The sequence below is a fragment of the Stegostoma tigrinum genome, chromosome 3 (assembly GCF_030684315.1).
Source record: "Stegostoma tigrinum isolate sSteTig4 chromosome 3, sSteTig4.hap1, whole genome shotgun sequence".
NCBI classification, from domain to species: domain Eukaryota; kingdom Metazoa; phylum Chordata; class Chondrichthyes; order Orectolobiformes; family Stegostomatidae; genus Stegostoma; species Stegostoma tigrinum.
The window spans coordinates 48856650-48875035 of NC_081356.1; the positions used below are offsets into that span (position 1 = coordinate 48856650).

The window sequence follows — 18386 nt, forward strand, 5'->3', positions numbered from 1 at the left end:
AGCATGGAGGCACCTTTGGCAGCATGAAGACTAATTGAGCAGGAAAGGTACAGGGAATGGAGGGCCCACTGGAGATAGCCTATACAGGTGGCTTTCCAAACAGTGGCCTTATCAGATCCAAGGCCCAGCGTCTTGCAAGGATATCACCAAGGATGGATAAGACTGATGGAAAGCTGGTTTACTGAAAAATTATCATGAAGGTAGATGTCAAATTGTGACAATACAAATAAAACAAATCATGATAATTCATAAAATAGTTATATAAAATCATTAAACTAAATTTCAAATCATAAGTAATAAAACAATTGGATAATTGTGATCATTTCAATACACAAATAGGTATAATATTTTGCAAAATGCAGGTATCCTTACTTTACAGAATAAAAATGAAATGTTTACAATTCTCAATTTATTTAAATATCCATGGATGACATGTTAGAACAAAGAAAATTACAGCACAGGAACAGGCCCTTCAGCCCTCCAAGCCAGCACCTAACATGCTGCCCATCACAACGAAAACCCCCTACCCTTCCAGGGACCGTATCCCTCTACTCCCATCCTATTCATATATTTGTCAAGACGCCCTTTAAAAGTTAGTATGGTATCTGCTTCCACTACCTCCCCTCAGCAACAAGTTCCAGGCAGCCACCACCCTCTGTGTAAAAAACTTATCTTGTACACCACCTTTAAACATTGCCCTTCGTACCTTAAACCTATGTCCCCTAGTACATGGCTCTTCCACCTTGGAAAAAAGCTTCTGACTGTCCACTCTGTCCATGTCCTCATAATTTTGATGACCTCTGTCAGGTCATCCCTCAAACTCCATTGTTCTAGCGAGAACAAGCCAAGTTTCTCCAACCTCTCCTCATTGCTAATGCCGTCCATACCAGGCAAAGTCCTGGAAATCTTTTCTGTACCCTCTCCTAAGCCATCACATCCTTCTGGTAGTTTGACGACCAAGTAGATTTATTTAAATTCTAAATCATTTGCAAACTTTTCATGAATTTTATAAAGTAAGGGTTTGGGCTGCCTAGCATTATTAGTTCTGTATCTGATATGCAGAATGATATCTTTTCTCCTTAATTCCATCGCATGCCTTTTTTTGTGGTTGTTGAAGAGACAATGGCAGTTGGACAAGGGATTGAAGAACATTCTAGCAAAATTCAAATGAAGCTTGCAAGGTATCAAATAATCAGGTTGATTGTGTGTTTTATTTGATTGTACCAGAGAGTATCCTTGGTATACATTACCAAGGGTCAGTTTCAGTACTGGTTTTTAAATATTTTCAAGTTTATTCACATGCTCTTTGGATGAGTGCACCCAGACACATACACTGTGTCTTAACTAATCAGTCTGTAATTATTAAATACAATGATTGTGTTGGTTTAAGAAGATGTTGTCATGCTTGAGATGGTACAGCAAATGAAGCCTTTCATTTGCCATTTTAAACGTTTCACGCACTTTAAACCTTTCACATCCTATCTGAGAGAAGGTTGACTGCAGATTTTGAACAGTTGGCAAGTAATTTCTGCATCAGGTAAGTTAATGGGCGGGGGCGGGGATCAGGAGGGTTATACATGAAACAATCCATAATGTTGCACTTTCAGATCATTTTGCTTATTCACATGATTGAGTGATTGCCCCTCCTATGTGAAATATGTTGTCTTTATTACAATATTAGAAAAGAGTCAAGTCATCCATATGCTTGTCTCATCAGGTTTGAGAAGTTATCTGTGCTGCCTGTATAATGCTAGTCAGCTCAAAATAAATGGCCTTCATTGAGGCTGTAGGAATTTAAATTGGTAGCCCAAATGTGTGGAGTAGACTGCCAATCCATCTCCTGTTTTACCTCAGGAAACTTTCTTGATTGCAATAATCCATTGATAGGTCATTCTGGCCCTGGCCTCTACTGTTCCCTGGCATCTTCCATGATTAACAAGATCATCTGTCTCAACCTCACTTTTTAACCCACTCTTCCAGTATTGCTGGCTTTCTTCAACATCAAAAATCCACTAATCTCTATCTTGAAGATATTCCATAGCCCTTGATAGAAGAGAATGTCAAAGAGTCACCAACCTCTGGATGAAGAGATTACTCCTTATCTCAGTCCTAAATGACCTGCTTCTTATTCCAAGATTATGACACTATTGCTAGGCACCTGCACCCCAACCAGCCACTGCACACACTCTGTAAGAACTTTGTTGTTCGATTCAATTAAATCATTTCTTAATCTTCTTCAGTAAATACAGGCCCAGTGCTCACTACTTCCTCAAAGGAAGATCTCATTACCGTAGGGATCAGGTGAACCTCCACAGCAAGTATTTACGGTCTTAGATAAGGAGACCAAGTCAAAACACAATACTCCAGATGTAATCTCACTAAGACTATGTAATATCAGTGAGACATTTACTTCTATGTTCAAGTCCACTTGTAATGAAGGTCATTTGCTGCACACGTACATTAGCTGTTAGTGTCTCATGCACAAAGGTGTCCTTTGGACATTAACACTTTCCAACATCTCGCCATTTCAGAAATACTCTGAATCTCTGTTTTTCCTACAGAAGTGGATAACTTCCTACTTTTGTACTGTATATTACATCTGCCGTGCTCTTGCACACTTACTGTAACTATCTAACTTCCTTTGAAGCATGTTTGTATCTTCCTTGCAACTCACACTCCACTCACACTCTGTTTTCCTCTCTTCTCATTGCTGCCAGATCTGCTGGGTTTCTGTAGAATTCTCTGTTTTTATGTCAGATTTCCAGTACCTACAGCTTTCATATGACACTGAGTCATCTGTCCAAACTAATTTCTCACTTTTAGTCAATCCTCAGTCCATAGCAGTATATGATCCCTGCTCAATATCATGGAATCTAATTTTGATCACTAATTTCATGTGGCAACATCTCAAAATCCTTCTAAAAATCTATATGCAGCACAACTATTCATTTCTCCTTATCTACTCTGCAAGGTACATACTCAAAACACTTTGACAGATTTGTCAAATATTATTTTACTTTCACAACATAGAACATAGAACACAGAACATTACAGCACAATACAGGCCCTTCAGCCCCTGATGTTGTGCCGACCTGTCATACCGACCATCTAACCTACACTATTCCATGTACGTCCATATGCTTGTCCAATGATGACATAAATGTACTTAAAGTTGGCTCCAAGTTAACCTTGCCAATCAGGCATTGATCTTCAAAGCATCCAGCAATCTTATCCAGAATACTACTGTTTTAGTCCTCAGAACAAAACTGCAATTATATTTGGGGTTGGAAAGTGACTTCTTAATATACATTTTTGAGGTTGTTTTTTCTCAAAGGAAGCCAAATAGCAATCTGTCTTCAGGCTCCCAACCAACCAGGGAAACATGGATGACATGGCTTATAAAGTATGTAACAAAGGAGGTCTAAAGGAATTCCAGCAGCACATGCAATCACAGAACTAAGTGTGTCAATAAATCAGTAAGACGCAGGAATTAAGGAAGGAGCAGAGAAATGGTTCAAACTTGACTGCCTGTATCACGGATGTATCTCTGGAGGGAATGCTGAAAATTGTCAGGACACAGATTCCTGTTTTTGCATAACAGAAGGAAAAAGCCAGCCAAAAAACATCAACAAACAAGTTGGCTTCCTGGGTTCCGAGGCAATGAAAAGCTGCAGTTTATTGTTATTTGCTTATGAAATGTGGTTGTTGCATTGCCAAATCTTAATTGGTCTTCAGAAGGTGATAGTGAGCTGCCTTCTAGAACCACTAAAGCCTATTAAACATAAATACATCCGCAATGCTATTCCAGGGAGTTCCAGGATTTTCATCCAGCAACACTGAAGGAACAGCGATACATTTCCAATATTAAGTGGCTTGGATGAGAGCTTGCAGGTGGCTGTCCAGTGCTGTATTTAATCAAATGACTCTAGGCTCATTATTCTCTTCTGCATAAGAATTCACATTCCAGTCACATTTTCATCTTTCACCAGCCTCATCTGCAAGTCACCAGACAGCAGTTACCACCCAACAACCCCCACCACACTTCCCACTCTTATTCCTCAGAGTGAAACTCCTCAACTATCCTCTCTCCATTCAGAGCGATCAGTTCACTCCTCATATCTCTGACTCTGAATTTTCTCTTTGTAGAAGAGAGGTCACAACTAGAATGGAGCAACAAGCATGATCACCCTGATCAGAATAGGAGAAGAAAGCTCTGAGAATGGCCAGGCAACTTCTGTACCAGTAATTGCCAACAGAGAGATGGTAACAATTGAAGACTTGGAGGCAGTGTCAGGCCTCACACCTACAATAGGGTTAGGGTTAGGGTTACACTTTACATTGAACTATCACTCATGGCTATCAATGAAACTAACACCTCATTGTCCTGAACCACACTCTGTGATCTTCTGGTACTGTCTTTCAATTCGGTCCAGAACAATCTCATGTCCTTCCTCACCTCGACGTGTATTGCTGTAACCATCTCAGGAGATGACGGAATGTCTGTGAAGTATTCAGAGGAGGAGTGTCACATGACACGTAATTTCCACTTAGTGAGTTGGGAACATTAACTAGACAGGATGGTACTTGGTGAGAAAATGTGACAAACAGCAGATACAGGAGTCAGGGGCATCTGTGGAAAGGTTTGGAGATAGCGGGGGGTGTAGAGAACAGGATGCTTCAAGCCCGACCAGTTCCCCTCCACTGACACACTCATCCACTTATCCAAACTCGTCCTCACCCTCAACAACTTCTCCTTTAATTCCTCCCTCTTCCCACAGACAAAGGGGGTGGCCATAGGTACCCGCATGGGCCCACGCAATGCCTGCGTCTTTGTAGGGTATGTGGAACAATCCTTCTTCCAAAGCTACACTGGCCCTATCCTCCATCTCTTCCTCCTTTACACTGCTAACTATTTCGGCGCCGCCTCGTATTCTCACAAGGATCTCCAGCAGTTCATCCGCTTCACTAACACCTTCCACCTGGACCATATCTGACACCTCTCTCTCCTTCCTGGACCTCTCTGTCTCCATCTCCGGCATCCACGTGGAACCGATATCCATTTTTAAGCCTACCGACTCCCACAACTACCTAGAATATTCCTTCTCTCACCCACCTTCCTGTAAAAAGGCCATCCCCTATTCTCATTTCCTTCGCCTTTGCCGCATCTGCTCCCGAGGTGAGGCATTCCACTCCCGAACATCCCAGACGTCCTCTTCTTTCAAGAACCGCAACTTCCCCTCCACAGTGATCAAAAAATGCCCTCGACCGTGTCTCCCGCATTTCCCGCAACTCATCCTTCACACCCTGTATCCTCAATAGTAACCAAAACAGAAGCCCCTCGTCCTTACGTACCACCCTACCAACCTCCAAACCCAACGCATCATCCTCCGACATTTCCGCCATAGGCAATCTGACCCCACTACCAAAGACATTCTTCCCTCCCCCCTTATATGCTTTCTGTAGGGGTCACTCTCTCCTTGACTCCCTTGTCTAATCCACACTCCCCTCCAGCCCCACCACCCCCGGCACTTTTCCCTGCAACCGAAGCAAGTGCTACACCTGCCCCTATGCCTCACCCCTCCACCCCATCCCAGGCCCGAAGAAGGCTTTCACATCAAACAGGTGTTCACTTGCACATCTGTTGTGATATACTGTATCCGCTGCTCCCATTGCGGCCTCCTCTACATCGTGAAAACCAAGCAGAGGCTTGGGGACTGCCTGGTGGAACATCTATGCTCAGTTTGCAACAAACAACTACAGTTCCCAGTCGCGAACCATTTCAACTCCCTAACGATTCCTCCCACCTCAAACCCCTCCCCCATCTCCTACCCACTAACCTCATCCCACCTCCTTGACCTGTCCATCCTCCCTGGACCGACCTATCCCCTCCCTAACTCCCCACCTTCACTGGCTCTAACCTCACATCTTTGACCTGTCAGTCTCTTCTCATCCTATCTTCTCCTTTATCCATTTTCTATCCGTGTCCCCCTGTCTCCCTATTTATTTCAGAATCCCCTTCCCCTCCCCATTTCTGAAGAAGGGTCTCGACCCGAAACATCAAACTTTCCTGCTCCTCCGACGCTGCTTGGCCTGCAGTGTCCATCTGGCTTCACACCGTGTTATCTCTGCTTCAAGCTCTGTTCAGTTCAATATTGATGCTGATGCTGAGCTGGAGTTTTCAGTTGGCTTGCCAAGCCAAGTGTTTCAACGGAGGTTACACAGCACTGATGATGTCACCCAGAAGGGAGGCAAAATGTTTGCATGAAAACCAGTCAGCTCAGCAAAGCAACTGATAACTCTAACCCCAACCTGAGCTACAGATCCTCATTAAGACATTGATGCATTAAAGGAAGTTACAATGTTTTCATGGTCAAAGGATGCAGCAGGATAAAGAACAGTTGGAAAGTAAGTTGGTAAAATTGCTGATGGTGTCTAATCTGCTCAAGTATGAGGTGAGATTTTTGGAAGGTCAAATGCAAGACCAAAGGATACAGTAAATGGCAGAAACTTTAGGGGTGTTTACATACAGAGGGATTTTCAATGCTAGTACACAGGTCCCTGAAAGTAGCAACACAAGTGGATAAGGTGGATCAAAAAAGGCATAAAGCATGTTTGCCTTCATCACTTGAGAACTGGTTGGCAGACAGGAAGCAGGATTGGAATACACAGGCCTTTCTCAGTGTGGCAGGCAATGATGAGTGGGGTGCCTCAGGATTCAGTGCTGGGACTCCAGTTGTTCACATATATACATTAATGATTTAGAAGAAAGAATTGAATGCCATATCTCTGAATTTGTAGATGATATTAAGTTGGGTAGCAGTGTGTGCCGTGAGGAGGATGTTAAGAGGCTGCAGTTTGACATAGACAGACTGGCTGAGTGGCCAAATCTTGGAAAATGCAACATCATGCGAATAAATGTGAGGTTATCCACTTTGGTTGCAAAAACTGGAAGACAGATTATTATCTGAATGGTGGAAGTTTAAGAAAGGATGATGTACAACAAGATCTGGGTGTCAATAGGCAATAGACAATAGACAATAGGTGCAGGACTAGGCCATTTGGCCCTTCGAGCCAGCACCACCATTCATTATGATTATGGCTGATCATCCACAATCAGTATCCTGTTCCTGCCTCATCCTCATAACCCTTGATTCCACTATCTTTAAGAGCTCTATCCATCTCTTTCTTGAAAGTATCCAGAGACTTGGCCTCCGCTGCCTTCTGGGGCAGAGCATTCTACATATCCACCACTCTCTAGGTGACAAAGTTTCTCCTCAACTCTGTTCTAAATGGCCTACCCCTTATTTTTAAACTGTGTCCTCTGGTTCTGGACTCCCCAGTCAGCGGAAACATGCTTCCTGCTTACAGAGCGTCCAATCCTTTAATTATCTTATACGTCTCAATCAGATCCCCTCGCATCCTTCTAAACTCAAGTGTATACAAGCCCAGTTGCTCCAATCTTTCAACATACGATAGTCATTCCGGAAATTGACCTTGAGAACCTATGCTGCACTCCCTCAATAGCCAGAACGTCCTTCCTCAAATTTGGAGACCAAAACTGCACACAATACTCCAGGTGGGGTCTCACCAGGGCCCTGTACAGCTGCAGAAGGACCTCTTTGCTCCTATATTCAATTCCTCTTGTTATGAAGGCCAGCATGCCATTAGCTTTCTTCACTTCCTGCTGTACCTGCATGCTTGCTTTCATTGACTGTTGTACAAGAACACCTAGATCTCATTGTATATCCCCTTTACCTAGCTTGACTCCATTGAGATAGTAATCTGCCTTCCTGTTCTTGCCACCAAAGTGGATAACCACACATTTATCCACATTAAACTGCATCTGCCATGCATCCGTTCACTCACCTAGCCTGTCCAAGTCACCTTGTATTCTCATAACATCTTCCTCACATTTTACCCTGCCACCCAGCTTTGTGTCATCAGCAAATTTGCTAATATTACTTTTAATGCCTTCATTTATATCATTAATGTATATTGTAAATAGCTGCGGTCCCAGCACTGAACCTTGTGGAACCCCACTGGTCATTGCCTGCCATTCTGAAAGGGACCCGTTTATCACTACTCTTTGCTTCCTGTCAGCCAGCCAATTTTCAATCCAAGCCAGTATTTTGCCACCAATTCCATGCGCCCTAATTTTGCTCACTAATCTCCTATGTGGGACTTTATCAAAGGCTCTCTGAAAGTCTAGGTATACTACATCCACTGGCTCTCCCTTGTCCATCTTCATAGTTACATCCTCAAAAATTCCAGAAGATCAGTCAAGCATAATTTCCCCTTCATAAATCCATGCTGACTCTGACCTATCCTGTTACTGCTATCCAAATGATTCATAATTTCATCTTTTATAATTGACTCCAGCATCTTTCTCACCACTGACGTCAGGCTAACTGGTCTATAATTCCCTGATTTCTCTCTCCCTCCTTTCTTGAAAAGTGGGACAACATTAGCCACCCTCCAGTCCACAGGAACTGATCCTGAATCTATAGAACATTAGAAAATAATTACCAATGCATCCATGATTTCTAGAGCCACCTCCTAAAGTACCCTGGGATGCAGACCATCAGGTCGCGGGGACTTATCAGCCTTCAAACCTAGCAATCTATCCAACACCATTTCCTGCTTGATATAAATTCCCTTCAGTTCATCCATTACCCTAAGTCCTTCAGCCACTATTATATCTGGGAGATCACTTGTGTCTTCCCTAGTGAAGACAGATCCAAAGTACATAGTCAACTCTTCTGCCAATTCCTTGTTCCCCATAATAAATTCACCTGTTTCTGTTTTCAAGGGCCCAATTTTAGTCTTAACCATTTTTTTTTCCTTTTCACATACCTAAAAAAGCTTTTACTATCCTCCTTTATATTTTTGGCCAGTTTGCCTTTGTACCTCATTTTTTCTCCATGTATTGCCTTTTTAGTTATCCTCTGTTGCTCTTTAGAAGTTTCCCAGTCCTCCGGCTTCCCGCTCATCTTTGTTATGTTATACTTCTTCTTTTTTATCTTTGTACAGTCCTTAACTTTCCTTGTCAGCCACGGCCTCCCCTGCCTCCCCTTAGGATCTTTCTTCCTCTTTGGAATGAACTGATCCTGCACCTTCTGCATTATATCCAGAAATACCTGCCATTGTTGTTCCACTGTCATCCCTGCTAGGGTATTGAACCATTGAACTTTGGCCAGCTCCTCCCTCATAGCTCCATAGTTCCCTTTGTTCAACTGCAATACTGACACTTCTGATTCTCCCTTCTCCCTCTCAAATTGCAGATTAAACTTATCATACCATGGTCACTACCTCCAATGGCTCCTTTACTTTGAGGTCCCTGATCAAATCCAGTTCATTGCAGAACACCAGATCCAGAATTGCCTTCTCCCTGGTAGGCTCCAGTACCAGCTGTTCTAAGAATCCATCTCGGAGGCACTCCACAAACTCCCTTTCTTGGGGTCCAGTACCATCCTGATTCTCCCAGTCTACCTGCATGCTGAAATCCCCCATTACAACTGTAGTAATTCCTTTGCGACAGGCCAATTTCAACTCCTGATTCAACTTAGGGTCACTGTGGAACTGTTGCTGTAGGTTAGCATGCAGGTGGTGAGGAAAGCACGCTAGCCTTCATAACAAGAAGAGTTGAGTATAGGAGTAAGGATGTATTGCTGCAGTTATACAAGGCCTTGGTGAGGCCATATCTTGGGTATTGTGTGCAGTTTTTGTCTCCTAGTCAAATGAAGGACATTCTTGTTACTGACGAAGTCCAGCGAAGGTTCATTGGAATAATTCCTAAGGTGGTAGGTCTGACATATGTAGAATGACTGGATCAAGTGGGCTTGTATTCAATGAAATTTAGCAGAATGACGGGCGATCTCATCGAAATATTTAAAATTCTGCTAGGACTGGACAGTTAGATGCGAGAAGAATGTTCCTGATATTCAGGAAGTCCAGAACAGACAGAGGGTGGTAGTTGATGGGAAATGTTCATCCTGGAGACCAGTTACTAGTGGTGTACCGCAAGGGTCGGTGTTGGGTCCACTGCTGTTTGTCATTTTTATAAATGACCTGGATGAGGGCATAGAAGGATGGGTTAGTAAATTTGCAGACGACACTAAGGTCGGTGGAGTTGTGGATAGTGACGAAGGATGCTGTAGGTTGCAGAGCTGCTGAGAGGTGGCAAATGGACTTTAATGCAGACAAGTGTGAGGTGATGCACTTTGTTAGGAGTAACCGGAAGGCGAAGTACAGGGCTAATGGTATGATTCTTAGTAGTGTAGATGAGCAGAGAGATCTCGGTGTCCATGTACACAGATCCTTGAAAGTTGCCACCCAGGTTGACAGGGCTGTTAAGAAGGCACACGGTGTTTTAGCTTTTATTAATAGAGGAATTGAGTTCCGGAACCAAGAGGTTATGGTGAAGCTGTACGAAAATCTGGTGCGGCCGCACTTGGAGTATTATGTACAGTTCTGGTCACCGCATTATAAGAAGGATGTGGAAGCTTTGGAAAGGGTGCAGAGGAGATTTACTAGGATGTTGCCTGGTATGGAGGGAAGGTCTTACGAGGAAAGGCTGAGGGACTTGAGGCTGTTTTCATTAGTGAGAAGAAGGTTGAGAGGTGACTCAATTGAAACATATAAAATAATCAGAGGGTTAGATAGGGTGGATAGGGAGAGCCTTTTTCCTAGGATGGTGACGGCGAGCATGAGGGGGCATAGCTTTAAATTGAGGGGTGAAAGATATAGGACAGATGTCAGAGGTAGTTTCTTTACTCAGAGAGTAGTAAGGGAATGGAACGCTTTGCCTGCAACAGTAGTAGATTCGCCAACTTAAGGTACACATTTAAGTCGTCATTGGACAAGCATATGGACGTACATGGAATAGTGTAGGTTGGATGGGCTTGAGATCGGTATGACAGGTTGGCACAACATCGAGGGCCGAAGGGCCTGTACTGTGCTGTAATGTTCTATGTTCTATGTTCTAGAACTTGGAGTCACAATCTAAGAATAATGGGTAAGCAATTCAAAACTGAGATGAGGAAGAATTTCTTCACCCCGACAGTTATAAATCTGTGGAATCCTCTACCACAGAAAGTTGTTGGGGCCAGTTCATTAGATGTATTTGTGAAGGAGCTGGACGTGGCCCTTGTGACTCAAGTGATCAAAGGAAAAAGTGGGAATTGAACACTAAAATTGCATAGGCAGCCCTGATCATATTGAATTGCGGTACAAGGGTCAAATGGCCTGCTCCTGCACATATTTTCTATGCAAAAGAGTTTACCAGAATTTGCTTGGATTATAGTGAATTAGCTATAAGGAGAGTTTAGGCAAGCTTGGATTGTTTTCGATAAAGCATTAAAGACTGAGGAGCAACCTGGTAGAAGTATATACAATTATGAGATAGTTGGATAGAGTGGATGGTTGGGTGTCTTTTTTTCACACAGACAGTAGGTGCCTGGAATACACCACCAGGGAAGGTGGTAAAAGCAAATACAGTTGTAATGTTTAAGTGGTATTTAGACAGAAACACGAAACAGGCAGGGAATGAAAGGATACAGACCATTTGCAGATAGATCTTATATTGGCATCATGGTTGGCACACATATGGTGGGCCAAGGGCCTGTTTGTGTGCTGTACTAATTTATGTTCTATGAATTCATGGTGTCAGTCTTATATTAAGAATAATATATAGAAGAATATATAGGATAATATATCAGCTCATGTTTCCATTTGTACAACATTTGCAAGAGTTTACTGTTGCTGAAGGATTTAAGAGCTTTTTGGAGTTTGGTATGTTCCAAGTGGTTGGTGGGAAGTAATAAAGTAGAAACTAGAATTTTGTTCTTTTAACACAGTTACTAATATATCTTGTTCAAATCGTTTGGTTTTTGCCATTTAAGGGACATTCCAAACACAGAATAAAAGAGTTATTGGGCATAGCTTTGAGAGACTAAAACGTAAAGACCTAAACAAAAGAGGAAACAAAACTGAAAGGACATTACAACAAACAGCATACAATTTCATAGCACAATAATTTACTTTGTTGCCTCATTAAGTTATTATGATCTCAACCATTTACTGTGTTCTTGACACGGGAGAGTCTCCTTGACCTCTGCCATCCTCTCTTCACTGATCACGGGTGTGTTCCTGTAATCAATGCTTTTCTTTCTATCACTAACCTCAGGAGTGTCATCATGATCTCAGTTGTCCTCTATGTCACTGACCACAAGTGTGTTATAGTGACCTTAACCCTCCCTCCTAGTCACTATGACCCTAGGACTTATCATCCTGACTTCAGTCTCCCTCTTTGTCATTGGACCCAGAAATGTCATCATGGCCTTAGCTGCCATCTGTATCACTGATTTCAGGAGTGTCACAGTGACCTCAGCTGTCCTCTCTGTCACGACAGCATGAGTGTCTCTTTGACCTCAGCCACCTTCTCTGTCACTGGCTCCAAAAATGTTACAATGATCTCTGCTGTCCACTTTGCCCCTGGCCCCACAGAAGTCCCATGACCTCAGCCTTCTTCTTTATCACTGACCACAGGGGCGTCACCATGACCTCAGCCTACCTTTCTATCACCATTACCCCTGGATTTTCACCATGACCTGAGCTGTCTTCTCTGTCAATATGACCTCAGGAGTGTTCCATGACACAGACATCCTCTCTGTCACTAACCCCAGAAATATCCCCGTTATCCTCCCCGTAACTGACCAAAAGAGACCATCTATGAACACAGCCACCTTCTCTGTCAGTACATTGCGTGTCAGCAGTGTTCATGCAACCTCAAACACACCACAGGATTGTGACGCTGATCTCAGTTGTCCATAGAATCCAGGACTGTCAATGTGACCTCAATTGTCTTCTTTGTCACAGACCACAGGTGTGTCACCATGACCTCAGATGCCCACTGTCCCTGACCGTAGAAATGTTGTCTTGACCTAGTTTCCCACTCACTCACAGCCCCAAGCAGTGACAACGTGACCTCAGCTGTTCTCTCTCTCACTGAACCCTTGTGTGTCTCCATGACCTCAACCATCCACTTGTCCCTGACCCCAGCAGAGACTGCACGTCCTCTGCCGTCCTTTCATCACTGACCATAGGTGCATCTCCTTGACTTTAGTTGTCCTCTCTCCCATTATGATCTCAGGTGTGTAAATGTGACCTGTGTTGTCCTCTATGCCATTGACAACAGAGATCTATGATTGGTGTTCTCCAAGGATCAGTCCTGGAGCCACTTGTTTGTAATATATATATATAAATTATTTGGATGAGAATGTAGGTGGACTGATTAGTAAATTTGCAGATGATATGCAAGTTGGTGGAGTTGTGGATAGAGGGAAGTTATGAAAGGATACAGGACAATATGGATTAATTGGAAAGTTAGGAGAAGTAACAGACGGAGTTTAATATTGACGCGCGAGGTAATGCATTTTGGGAGGTCAAGCACAAGAAGAAAGTATACAGTAACTGGTTGGACCCTTACAAGCATTAATATATAGACAGATCTTGAGCTACAAGTCCATAGCTCCCTGAAAATGGCAACACTAGTGGATAAAAGGGTAAAGATGATGTACACTTGCTTGCTTTCAGTTGTTAAGTCATGTTGTAGCTGTATAAGACCTTTGTTACACTACATTTGGAGTATTATGTGCAATTATGGTTGTCACGCTATAGAAAGTATGTGAAGGCCTTGGGGAGGTTAAAAAGAGGTGTACCAGCATGTACTGATTTCTAAAGAAGGGTCTCGACCTGAAATGTCAGCTTTCCTGCTCCTCTGATGCTGCTTGGCCTGCTGTGTTCATCCAGCTCCACACTTTGTTATCTCGGACTCTCCAGCATCTGCAGTTCCCGTTATCTCTGGAGTATATTTGTTGTAAGGAGAGTTTGGAAAAACTTGAATTGTTTTCACTGGAGCATCGGAGAGTGAAGGGATAACCTGATTTAAGTATATAAAATTAAGAGGATGGACAGTCAGAGTCTTTTGCCCGGGTTGGAAATATCAAATAGTAAGGTTTAAGATGAAAGGGATAAAGTTTAAATGAAATGTGCGAGGCAAGTTTTTTTTTTTAACGCAGACTTTGTGAGACCTTAGTTAGGCCACATTTGAAGTATTGTGTGCAGTTAAGGTTGCCATGCTATAAAAAAAATGTATGGAGGCTGTAGAAAGGGTGCAAAAGAGGTTTGTACCTGAAACATGCTCCTAGTGGAGGCAGTAGAAGCAGAGATGGTAGCAATATTTCAGAGCCACTTAGGCTTCTGAAAAGGCAGGGAAGAGAGATTTGGACCATGTGCACGCAGATGGGATTACATTAAAATGACATCATCGTCAGCAAGACATGGTGGGCAAAAGGGCTCGTTTCTATGCTATACTGTTTTATGTTCTATTTCCACAAATGTTTCTGTTACACATCCATGATTATAATAACACTACTGTTTCCTTGTCCTCAGCCAATATATACGTAATATATACAAACTAATAAATACAGAAAGTGATTGGATATGTTATGGATTGGTTCGATGAAATTCAGTGATAATATTGCTTTAGAACCTTTCTATAAATACACAGATATTTACCTCAATGAGTCTCTTGTAGCTGCTGCCTTTCTTTTGTGAGTATAAGCTACTGTCTGAGCTGCCACGTCCATCTGGCTAAAACTGGTTATTGCCACTCCAGGGTAGGTGATATATTCTACTTGGCCATAGTTTGGGGGCACTGTTATGACATAGAGCAGCTCTTCGGGCTTGTTTGAGCCATCAGAGGCAAGAAGGATGGCTGTCGTTAAAGTGCCTCGCTCTCCCTTGAAGATGGTCAGTGGTTTTAGTAAAATGGCAATTTCACCTAGATATAGAACAAAATGATGAGAAAGTCTTTATAAAGTTGTCAGACTTGTATGAGCTAAATACTTACATAACCAGCAGTTAATACATATATGGCTGAAGATGCAGCAAGTTAAATGGCACCAAAGAATGGGTGGTTCTTTATGTTACTTGGGTGCACTTATTAATGACCTTGTTGTTTTATTTATTACAAATTTCCCTTAAAGTAATTTACCCTCAATTAATTAATTAAAAATTAATCAAGTAGTAAAATATACAGATAATTCTCAGTCTGTGAACAGGTTTCATTCTGAAGTCTGTTTGCAAGTCAAGTCATTTGCAAGTCGGAACACCATGCAGGACAATGGAAAGCTAGTATTTATAAGTACAGGGAACATTCATATATCAGATCTTTAAAATTGCAACCATGTATTGCGTTCATAAGCCAACATTGGTAAATCGGGCATTTGTAAATCAGGGACGCCCTATATTACTGAAAGTGAGTCATGTTGTTGATTGACGATGTATCCACTCAATAGAGCATTTTACAGCATTTTAATAATCAAGGGACATCTGGTCTAGTTATTTACAGGGTAGCATATTTACCTGAACCAGAAACTCTGGGTTCAAGTTCCACTCCATGACTTAATAAAATGTGAGGCTGGATGAACACAGCAGGCCAAGCAGCATCTCAGGAGCACAAAAGCTGACGTTTCGGGCCTGGACCCTTCATCAGAGAGGGGGATGGGGTGAGGGTTCTGGAATAAATAGGGAGAAAGGGGGAGGTGGACCGAAGATGGAGAGAAAAGAAGATAGGTGGAGAGAGGTGGTTAACCAAGCGGAGGCTTGGGGACCACTTTGCAGAACACCTCCGCTCAGTTCACAACAAACAACTGCACCTCCCAGTCGCAAACCATTTCCACTCCCCCTCCCATTCTTTCGATGACATGTCCATCATGGGCCTCCTGCACTGCCACAATGATGCCACCCGAAGGTTGCAGGAACAGCAACTCATATTCCACCTGGGAACCCTGCAGCCTAATGGTATCAATGTGGACTTCACCAGTTTCAAAATCTCCCCTTCCCCCACCGCATCCCTAAACCAGCCCAGTTCGTCCCCTCCCCCCACTGCACCACACAACCAGCCCAGCTCTTCCCCTCCACCCACTGCATCCCAAAACCAGTCCAACCTGTCTCTGCCTCCCTAACCTGTTCTTCCTCTCACCCATCCCTTCCTCCCACCCCAAGCCGCACCCCCATCTACCTACTAACCTCATCCCACCTCCTTGACCTGTCCGTCTTCCCAGGACTGACCTATCCCCTCCCTACCTCCCCACCTATACTCTCTCCACCTATCTTCTTTTCTCTCCATCTTCGATCCGCCTCTCCCTATTTATTCCAGAACCCTCACCCCATCCCCCTCTCTGATGAAGGGTCCAGGCCCGAAACGTCAGCTTTTGTGCTCCTGCGATGCTGCTTGGCCTGCTGTGTTCATCCAGCCTCACATTTTATTATCTTGGATTCTCCAGCATCTGCAGTTCCCATTATCTCTGATACCACTCCATGACTTGATGGCCATGAAAAGCGGAACTCAGAATGCAGTCATATTGGCTAACTGTCAATCTGAAAATTCTTGTGAGATGCCCGTGTAAGTTAGTAAATGGATCATGAAGTGTGTGTGTGTGTGTGTGTGTGTGTGTGTGTGTGTGTGTGTGTGTGTGTGTGTGTGTGTGTGTAATGATGCTCTCACGCTATAACTTCAGGCTTATGAGCCATTTTTGGAAAAACGTACTATGAGAAACAGAAGCTATTTTATTTTCCTTGTGATGTGGGGGATACAAAATAATCAATCAGAAATCAGAAAAGAAAAAATCAAACCAACTGATGGGGAGAAATAAAACTGACCATTAAATATGATTAAATGTAACCATTACTTCCAATAGAATATTCACGAGAAATAAAATTTTCAATCAACAAATAAATATTATACAAATTGAGTACCTAACCCCACAAGATTTATATGTAATTTATTCCTTCCAGAGCAGTCAAATCTAAATTATAACTTGAGTTTTCAAATTAATAAGATTATGTCTTTTCTTCAAAATCAATATGAAGTACTTAAACTTCAGACACAGTGAATAGCTTATATTATCACACTGTCCTTTTGTGATCCCAGCAGTTATTGCTTGACTTGGGCCTTTGGATTCTCACTATATATCCAACTTGGGAAAACATCCAATTATAAAAACAGAAGCAAGATAGTTTTGGATGTATATTAAGATGCAGCATTGTGTTTGCTGAATTTTAATATGTCAGAACTTGAATGTGCACTGTGCTGAAAAAAAACAGTAATTGAAGTTAGTCCATTGTGTGACGCTTGTGTTCCATGATGAGAAAACATTAGGAGTCCATGTTCTGATCAAAATCTGAAGCTGTAGTAGTTAATGCAACACCAATGTATACGACTATGTGGTGATGATACATGAACACAAAGACAGGCAATGGAAAATGGAAAAGTTGTTAACTAGGCTTTATGAATGTTACATGTACGGCAATAATATCTGAAGGCTTAATGAATTAATTACATACACCAAACATTGACTTTACAAAATAACAGATACCAAAGTTATTTTCACTATTGTTAGGGGATTAAATGCTGGCATGTCCAGTTGGGTCATAACCAGTGAAATAATAAAACAACGTTATTTATACATTATGAAATTAAATGTTCTCATTTTAGAGCTGCAAAGTATCTCTAGATTACTGGCCCTACCGTACCCTTTTCAACATTTTGGATAGAGATTTGAAAACGGTGGACAAAAGATCTATGATCACCATCTGACAAGTGGAAATGAAAGCTGTCTCGACCAGTCGACCCAATTGCTCCAGTGTGCGTGTATCTCAGCTGATTCATGTCTATGTCATCCTGGCTACAGTTCATGCGAGGGTGCAGGGGCATCCAGTCTCTGCCTTCCTGATAGAAACAAAACATGACAGCTGTACTGGGGAGCACAACATTGATAATGGAGCATAAACTCTGTGAAGAAGAAACCATAGAAGAAGAAAATTAGAGTGTCACATGTTCAAAGAGTTTCATCACTGAACAGAAAACATGTATCGTTGAACAAGGAACAAAACAGCACAGGAACAGGCCCTTCAGTCCACCAAGATTGCACTGATACATGATGCCTTACTAAACTAAAAACCTTTGCCTCTATGCTGTCTGTATTCCTCTATTCTCTGCCTATTGATTTATCTGTCAAGATGCCTCTTAAACATCACTATTGTATTCACCTCTACCACTTCCTATGGTAGTGCATTCCAGGTACTTACCACGCTCTGTGTAAAACACCTGCCTCTCACATCACCTTTAAGCTTACTACCTCTTATTTTAAACCTATGTCTTCCAGTAATTGGCATTTCTACTCTGGGCAAAAAAAGGCTCTTGACTATCCACTCTACCCAGATCTTTCATAATTTTATAAACTTGCTTCAACGTTCAAGTGAAGACAAATGAAGTGCGTCCAAGCTCTCATCTTAGCTAATACCCTCCAAACCAGCCAACA

The 18386-nt window shown here is 42.5% G+C and overlaps 1 protein-coding gene across 1 annotated transcript in view; it reads right to left on the reverse strand.

Moving 5' to 3' along the window:
• frem1a (Fras1 related extracellular matrix 1a) overlaps positions 1-18386 on the reverse strand; it is a 395391-nt gene that overhangs the window by 71918 nt on the left and 305087 nt on the right. Inside the window, exons 22-23 of the mRNA XM_059645008.1 lie at positions 17599-17794; positions 14578-14842 (exon numbers count right to left, since the gene is read on the reverse strand). Coding sequence (XP_059500991.1) covers positions 14578-14842; positions 17599-17794 — 461 coding nt within the window. The remainder of the gene's footprint in view (positions 1-14577; positions 14843-17598; positions 17795-18386) is intronic.